The sequence below is a fragment of the Mustela putorius genome, unplaced genomic scaffold (genome assembly GCF_011764305.1).
Source record: "Mustela putorius furo isolate JIRA1106 unplaced genomic scaffold, ASM1176430v1.1 tig00003870_pilon_pilon_pilon, whole genome shotgun sequence".
NCBI lineage: Eukaryota > Metazoa > Chordata > Mammalia > Carnivora > Mustelidae > Mustela > Mustela putorius.
The window spans coordinates 4,761,218-4,770,231 of record NW_025422022.1 but is presented as its reverse complement, the minus strand read 5'-3'; the positions used below and the strand labels follow the sequence as shown (position 1 = coordinate 4,770,231).

At 53.6% G+C, this 9,014-nt stretch overlaps 1 protein-coding gene across 1 annotated transcript in view; it reads right to left on the bottom strand.

Moving 5' to 3' along the window:
• Nucleotides 1-464: 464 nt before the first annotated feature.
• RREB1 (ras responsive element binding protein 1) overlaps nucleotides 465-9,014 on the bottom strand; it is a 127,239-nt gene continuing 118,689 nt past the window's right edge. Inside the window, 2 exon segments of the mRNA XM_004753673.3 lie at nucleotides 465-3,944; nucleotides 5,496-6,329. Of these exon segments, the coding sequence (XP_004753730.2) occupies nucleotides 3,427-3,944; nucleotides 5,496-6,329 (1,352 nt within the window). The 3' untranslated portion in view covers nucleotides 465-3,426.

The following is a 9,014-nucleotide window of genomic DNA, read 5'->3' as shown; positions in this document are numbered from 1 at the left end:
TTGGGCTCAGCGTGGAGGTGAGGGAGTCCTTACAGACCAGAGCACTGTAACTCATTCTGCCGTGACCTGGGGCTTAGACCCACAGCGCGGTCAGTGCATTTGAAGCCCCGTCTACAGTTACCTCGCCCCAAACACAGCTCCCTCCGGAGCTGCTGAGTCCCGGCTTTGAAGTTTCGAGCCTTTGCCCATTTGTGACTTTACAACGACAGACCTCCCATCTGCGTGGGTTCTCCTGCGCCCGGGGGCAATGCAACCCCTTCTACCTGGTGTGGACACCCCAGGAGGTACGGCCCAGAAGACCCATTTCCTGGCTTTAGCCGTCGCTAAAGCAGCAGTCTCGTCACCTCCTGGGTCAGGGAGCAGGCACGCGGTTCCCCTGATGGCCCCAGAGGTCAGTGGCCTGTCCCGCACGGGCAAGGGGCAAGGCCACGCTGGCAGGGTGACAGCAAATCACAGGACGGCCATTGACCGGCAATCTGCCATTTTTAAAATATAACATTTATTGCTTAGATGGTTTGATACAGAACAGCTTTTCTTCTCATTCTGAATTTGGAAGTACTATACAACTGAATACAGAGAGGAACAAAAAGTACCAAAACCAAACTTGTGATTCTGTTCCTGTGGCATAAACCGGTTTTGTACATAACACGGAGCAGCAGTTAAGTTCCCTTTAGAAAAATATGAATTCTACACATTTATTATTGTTTCCTGTTTAATGCATGGGCTGAAATCACTGGGATCAACTTCCTTCTTGAGGAAAGAGAGGACAGAGACGGACAGGTGGAAGGGATGGTGCATCTTTCTGAAACCGGCCCCCGACTGTCGCATAGCTTCCCCCCGGGGCCGTGTGGGAAACAGCCCTAGGTTTTATATTCTGTTTTCACAGCCGGGAGTTTCATGTAGTGATTGAATCTCAGCATTGTGTCCATAAATCAAAGAGAAAAACAAGAGAAAAACTTGCACCTCAAAAAACTTTTCAGAAGATCCATATATATATATATGGAGATATATATATATATATATATATATATACTATTTTTTTTTTTTGTAAAAGCCCTGAGAGAAGGAGAAAGAGAATCAAACAAATTGTATAGAAACAAATTAACTGGACATGCAAACTAAACTATGATTCACCCAGAGTTTAAACAAATCACAAATTTCACAGTTTAATATTGGGGGAGGGGAGAGCAAAACAAACAAATAATACACTTCTCAATCTCACTAATAAAATGTGGCAAGACCTTATCGACTACGAGGGTACAGATGGAGGCTAAATAAAGCTTTAAATCAATAGTGATTATTGCGAGCTGTGGCCCCCGGCTGCGCGGCCGGGCCCATTCCTGCTACATCTCACCGCAGCGTAGCGCTCAGTCATGGCTTCCCTCCACAGAGTCGCGAGTTTTAGTGTGGAGAGTTGCAGAGAGAAACAAAACACGAGATACCCCAAATAGTGACAACAACGGTAACAATAACAATGGTCATTAAAAAAAAAAAAAAAAAATGAAGGGATGCGTGAACAGGCATTGGAACTACGCAAACCACACTGGGTGTGAAGGGGTAACGGGAGATCCTTGGTTCTGATCTGTGGCCCTCTAGAGTCAGTCACACCTCGGGTTCAGGCATCCCCAGTACAGTTACAAGTCATAGATACCTCGACCTTTTTCCTTTCACATGCAAAGAGATCACACGTAATAATCCCAAGAGAAAAACAGCTTCCTTTGAAGTCTGGGCAGTTGGGATTTTGGCCCCCAAAAATGGAGGAGTTGGGAAGGAAGCGGGGGAGATAAAGGTGTGGGTGTCTGCGCTGGTGAGTGGAAGCGGAGGGGGAAGACTCCTCGGGGGCCAGAAGGGGCTGGGGTGCGGGGGCAGGGGTGGCCAGGGGAGGGCTAGTGGGTCGGGCGCCCTAGAGGTCTTGGCGGAGGGGCAGGACGCTGAACACAAAATCAGCTACAGTAGGGAAACGTCTCTCATCACTGCTGGCGGCTACAGTGAGGGAATTCTATGGCCCGCATGGGATGCTCGTGGAAAAAAAAAAAAAAAATCCTGCCTTTTCGCACCCAGGGTTCACGCTATTTCAGGAACACCAGAAATAGCATGTTTCGCTTCAAGCACCAACCCCACGTCACAGGAAGGTAAATACAAATCTATTTTTCATCTTCCAATCTTGCACGTGCAGTTTTATTACCAGTAGTAGTAGAAGTACTTCCTCGCTTTGCAAACGACAGTAGCACAGGCGGGTAAGGCTTCGGCCCAGTTTGGCAGGGAGACCGGGGAGGGACGGGTCTCCTTGCTGCCTGGCTTCCTTGGAAGCCCCGGGCACGTGCCCCCTCGCTCTCCCCTCTCTGAGCTGCTCTCCGGCCGGCCCGTGCGGGAGGACCGCTCCCGGCCCCCGCTGGACTCTGCAGTCACGGAAGAAAGGCTTGTCTAAGTACAGTAGAAGAGCTACCACCCGGGGGCGGGGGGCAAGGAAAGCTGCGGGCAGATGCCCACACCGGGACCCAGGGGCAGCCCAGGTCTCCCCGGACAAATATTGCCCATTTGTTTCTGCTGACTGCAGAGACCAGCAAACTGATGAAATAATAATAATAATAATAATAATATTAATAATACATATACCAAACATGGGGGAAATCAGATACAGGACATCTGTGCACGTTCTCCATAGGTTAAAGTTGCCAGCGTAACTCTCCTCTGGAAGTTAAGAACAGAGGTCTTGAAACTTGAACAGTAATACCATGTCTAACGCTGAAAACACGTACAAGGTTGAGGCTAGAATCTTCCCCGGTTCTGGCTGGCGCTCAACTGGAAACCTTCATCAACCACATCCCGCCATATGGAGGCCCAAATTACAGCTCCACCATGTAGCAAACAGAACGAGAAAAAGGTCTATTTGAGAAAAAAGGAACATCTTATCCACATATCCTCTGGCAATTTACATGAAATTCACATCATCTTCTTCCAGTTACTGGTTATGGGTATCCAAGGACAAATTTTTTTTCTTCTGTTTCCAGCTCACAGAACGTACGTTACTATCACAGATTTGCAAGAACAAGCTCACACACACCAATACAGAAGGTAACGTTAATGCTTAAATGAAAAGGTCCTCTCCAAGAAATTCATTAAAATATATGCTTTGTTTCAAAAAGTCATTTTGGAGACACACACGCCCAGGCTGACACTGAAGGACTGGTGAGTACTTAAGGCACCGGAAGTGTGCGTGCGGAGTCTCTTGCACGGAGATGTAAGGCTATGGCACCGGCCAAGACGGCCCACTCCCTCTCGTCCGTCTGTCTGTCTCTCTCTCTCTTTCTCTCTCTCACTCCCCGACAGCTGAAGGGCACTGAGGAAACCTCATGAAATACAGATTCAGGACACTTTGCTCTGCTGGCTTTCGTCTGTGTGCTGGTGGGGGGACGTGATGGGCTGTCATTCTATCCCCAGGAGTGGCGAGGCACCGTCCGCGGCCAGGATGGGGTGGGCGGGCCCCTTGCCTTGTAGCTCTGGCAGGGCCTCCACGAGGGCCGCCGGGCTCTCTGGGTCAGGGTCACCCAGAGACGCTTGCCCCTTGGGGCTGCCCCCTGGAGCGGCCTTGGGAGCACTCCTGCCAGCTTCAGCCTGGCAGGCACCTGCCGTCCGACCTGCTGCCCGTTCCTCCCTGCGGCTGGGATCCTTGGTGGCACTGGCCAGACTCTCCTTTCGGCTCCGGGTGACAGCCACGTGGTTGCTGGCCGGTGGACCCGAGTCAGCCTCGTTTTCTGAGACGGGGTTGTTGCCGCTGTGGGTGGACTCGCTCTCACTGTCCTCCTCACCCCGCTCCTCCTTGTCGCTGTCTTTCCCGTGCTGCTTGGCGTGCCTGGCTTTCTGGTGGACCCGCTGATGGCGAACCAGGCTATGCTTCAGGGTGAAGGTTCGCTCACAGGTCTGACACTTGTATGGCCTTTCTCCTGGAGCGGTGGGAGAAAGAAGTGGTGTCTGTTAATAGTAAGGCTAGCAGAATCCAGCTCTCTGTCCTACATGAGAGCAGCAGCCATGTAAGCAGGCACGGGAGCAGCGGGCAGCAGGAGGCACGACCACCCCTCACCCCCTGGCCCAGGGGAAACCATTCTCTTTTTCTGAACTGGAAAATAAGGAAGCAGAAATGCAAGGGGCCACCCTCAGCTTCTCTCTCCCTTCCACCTTTTCCACTAGGTTTAGATTTTTTTTTTTTTATTTTTTAAGATTTTATTTATTTGACAGAAAGAAACACAGCAAGAAAGGAAATACAAGCAGGGAAAGTAAGAGAGGGAGAAGCAGGCTTCCCACTGAGCAGGGAGCCTGAGGCTGGGCTGGATCCCAGGACTCTGGGATCATGACCTGAGCCAAAGGCAGACGCTTAACAATTGAGCCACCCAGGTGCTCCATCTAACTAGGTCATTAACACACTGATGCAGGAACCAAGGTCCCCAGGGGGAAGCCTCCTGGACACCCAGACTGGCCTGAAAAGAATCTCGGGGGAGGACAGCAGCGGGGTCCCTCTTGCGGGGAGAGGGCACCACTTCTGTGGCTTGCACATGACAGCGGCACCTCCCCAGTCAAAGGCACCAGATACTCTGTGTTCTGATCTAGAGCAGCTGGGGCTTTCCCTCTTGCTCACAAATACTGCGCTGAGAGCAGCTGAGAGTACCACCTGCCAGGGGCCCAAGAATCTCTCTCCGCTAGGAGCCAAGCACGGAGCCCTCCAAATCCCCCAGCGGCGGCTGGAGCAGCGAGCCGGAAGAATGTGCGCACCGTGGCTGCCTGGGGAGGGGCAGGAGGAAAGCCCAGACCAGGGTGCAGGCTCTAGGGGCTTCTTTTTGGAGGGGGCGGGTGGGATAGGTTTAAATCTTTTGGTTTTGTTAGTAATATCCAGGTCTTGTCCAAAAAAATGGCCCCACTTCAGGGACTGTAGACGGCGAGCTCCAGAAGGGGCAAGGACACGCGTGGAACACGGCCGCCCTGACACGCCCGTGTAGCTCCAGTTCAGTGACGTCAGTCAGACCGGCTGCCGCACAGCCGGGAAAGGCGAAGGCCCTTGCTGTGCGCATGCGCAGCCAACTTCCACCTGCTGAGAGCCAAGCCCGGGAGCCTCCCGCACAGCACCGCTGAGCCCCGGTCCCCACTGCCCACTCCCCAGGCCACACCCCCAGTCCTTCCCAGCATGGGCCCCAAACGCCCAACGCCCATGTTCTTCTAGATGCTTCTATGGGACAGGGCAACCCTCATCCCCGGTCCAGAGCTAGGAAGATGGCTTAAAGGACTGCCCAAAACGCTCTCAAACGACCCCTGCTGAGGGGCCGCCCTGCCGCTAGTGTACTCCAACTGGAAGAGAACCCCGGCTCAATTCCGAGTTCACGTGGCTTCATCGGCCCACGCGCACGCTGCGGCCAGGCCTCGGTCTCGCTGCTTCGGGGGAAGCGGAGCCTACAGGCCGAGCCCAAACCAGCAAAGCGCCCCCGACCCCTGCCCCGTGCCCTCACCTGTGTGGGACCTCATGTGCCGCGTCAGGTCCTGCAGGGACCAGAACCTCTTGTTGCACACGCTGCACACCTTCTTCCTCTTGTCGGCCTTGCTGGCCGCGCTCCTCGGGGAGTCTGTCTTTGGCTTCTTGTCGTCGTCACTCTTCTCCGAGGACTTCTTCTCGGCCACGCTCTCCCCGTCCGAGGTGCCCTCCGCCTCCTCGCCCTGCCTGTCCCCTGAGGCTTCTGATGACGACGAGGCCACCCCCTCCGCGGGGGGCTCCTCCGAGGGGTGAGCGGGCTTCTCCTCCGGCTCGGGCGCGGGGGCAGCGGCCGGGCCGGGCAGCGGGTCCTCGGCAGCCCCTGCTCCGCTGGTGCCCGGGCCATCCTCCCGGGGCTCCTCGCGGCCGTGGGCCTTCCTGTGGCGGCTCAGGGTCCCCTGGAACTTGAAGCTCTTGCCGCAGACGTCGCAGGAGTGCTTCTGGTCCTGCTGGGTGGGGCCCCCGCTGCCCGCGGCGCCCGCGTCGCCCTCGGCCAGCTTGAAGCCCATCAGCCGACTGGCGAGGTTGAGGTCCAGGCTCTTGTTGCTCACGGTGTCTTCCTCCGGGCCGTCTGCGTCCTCATCCCTCTCCTCCACACCGTGCTTGTCCTCGTGCTCCTGGCTCTCCCCCACGTCCTGCTCATCCCCCACCCCGGGCAGTGCGGCCGGGCCCTGCGGCACTTCCTCTGTGGGGAGCTCCTCCTGGACCTCGTCGGGCGCAGGGGCTCCGTCGGCCGCAGGCTGCTCTTTCTCGCGGGAGGTGAGGTCCAGCACTTCACCGCCCGCCGCTGGTGTCTCTGCGTCCGACTGGCTATCTGCGGGAGCGAGCACAGGGGCACAGGCTGAGGCCGAGGACACCCAATACTCCCTCTTCCAAGAGCCCCTTCGGGACTCTCAGCTGGACCCGGCCCCCAAGCCCGTGTGCCAACCCCAGCAAGGATGCCTCTTCCCCCCAATCCTTGTTCCCACTCACATCCCTGGAAGGTCGTGGTGAGCCTGGGTTTATTTACAAAAGGCAAAAGGACCCTCCACATACACCCGTGTTAGAGTCGAGAGACCAGCTGTTCTCAGAGCTGGGCCCTCCCCCGCTATTCCCCCCGTCCCAGTAGCAGTGCCCAGAGCCCTCCACTGCCACACACAGGGATGCTCAGGCCCCCAGGAAGGTGTGAGCGACTCAGGGCAGCACAGACAGAAGGACCTGCGAGAGAGGACAGCTGGTGCATTCAAGAGGCTCGCAGCACTAGGGAGATTGAGGAAGCGGAGCTGTCAAAGTTATTTTTCCAGTGCAGAGAGATCATACAAACATGCAACATACATAGGCCCACTCCCAGAACACAGTACCTGATGAGCGTCTCACAGAATCTGGCCCAAAGCATGGATTCTGTGCAATGGTAGAGGCGCTCTTGCCTGCCGGCTAATTCCCAGAGTTCCAAGGCATAAAAGGAGCTGAGCGCACACCTGCGGGCCTCCTCTCTCCCGTGAGGACCCCACGAAGAGAAGGGAAACCTCTCCTAGCTCTCCATCTGCTCCTACCTGTCCACGCTCCACAGCAAAATGAAATGCGGAAAGTCTGCCAGTTTTTAATGACCTTAAGGGATGGCACTGTGGCAGCACCAGTGACGCAGAACGGACAACAGAATTTATCAGAAGCACCGTCTTCTCTTCACTCAGGTTGAATGAGGTCTTAACAGCTTCTTCATTACATGCTAAGGCCCTGAAGCTCTCTGCTGAGAACTATTTAATTATCGAGCCAATGGCCAACTTACTACTGCAGGGATCAGAAACTCTTCCCACATCGGGCTGGCAAAACCCATGGTTTCAAGACACTTAGGTCGGATGTACCTCCCTCCTTGTGCGGATCCCTGATTACAGTCCCCAAGCCAGTGGATCTGGGCACCTAAGCGGCCCCTCACATATGGGATTGGACATGTCACCATGTCCGCCTGTGCCCATCAGTCTGAGTCACCTGATCGATTCTTTGCCATCAAGGCGGTCCTGCAGCTGGGGGTGAAGGAGCTGGCCGTCCCGTGGCCATGGCCATACCTGTCTGGCGCTTTGGGCTTATCCACAACCATCTACATTTCCATGTGTTAATAAATGATTTTTATAAATTATCCAAAAAGTTTAAAGAAGACTCCTGAGATATACACACCAACATCTACGCCTTACTCTACAAAAAAACTATACACTCATTTTCTTGAATCATCCCAAAAGGGAGCATCTACTAAATGAATTTTGGCATAAAGTCCATTAAAAAAAAAAAAAAAAAGGATAGAATGCTCAGTTTCTTAAAAGAAAAATCTTAATCTCTGATTACTTCCTATTTGTCCCAGTATATTCCAGGCTATTTTTCTTTTTTCTTTTTTTTTTTTTCACCAAAGAACATGGGTTTTCAAGTTCACCGTAGCAGAACATATTTAAGACATCTTAAAAAAAATCGTGATGAATTCTGAAACTCAACCCAAGTATATACGCTAATATCAGATTGTTCTCACATTTGGGCCCTTCCTCAGCGTGGATAATGGAGAGCTCACCCTCAATCGCATAAAAGGCCAGCTCACTTCCTCTGGTGAACAAAAGAGGGCTTGGCTGTGCTCTACCAAACTTCCACTAGGGGGAGACTTTTAACAGGGCAGCCTGCACCCTTGACGTTCTAGCAACTCCAACCAATTTTTATTAAGGGACTCTTGGCAACTGTAGACTTAGCCTCTTCTCCTTTCATGAATATCCAACTTCTAACGCCAGGTCCTATTTCGTTCCCACCTTCTTCAACCGCCTACACCTTCGAATGCAGGTAGTACAACAGATGGTTTTTCTGAGCAATGCCACCTATCTTAACTGGTAACCTCTCTGTCCCTAGCCATCCCCTCATTCGTGATGCTACACCTAAGAAAAACTGTGTGAGGAGGCAGGAATCCAGCGTGCACCACTGTAATAAACCCACCGCTGCTCCTACAGGGAGAGTGGAGACTCTCCGGTCAGCTTGACAAAGAACTACCTGTTGCTTCCTAGCAGTTCCATGTTCCTCAGCTGAAGTGACCAACTACCAATCTAAACATCGGCCTGGCCAGGGGCACAGCTGTTGAGGAAGCTACTGTCTGCGTCTGGCCTCCCCAGAAGCATTTCCTGTGCGTGCGGGCAGGGGGCTCCTGGCCGGTAAGGCCAGCCACCCTTGAGGAGCAATATAAAAACGTCCACGTTTCCGCTGACTTAGAAGGTCAAGCGCAGGTGCCCACAGATACGAAGGCTCTCACAGGCATCACCTGAAGAACCACAAGGACCCCCAAAGACAAAGTGGGCCAGGGAACCTCTCTGCCCACGAGAAAGTGAACAGAGAGCTTTAGTTCAAGGACCAATGTGCCCCTTTAAGCCCAAGCTGCCTCTTCGTAGCACTGCTGGCATTCCTCTGGGTGGAGGGGGGGAAATCCAGGGTGTATTTTCTTTAAAGAACTTACATGATTAAAAAAGTCAGACTTACATTATAAAAACATGTCTAGGGA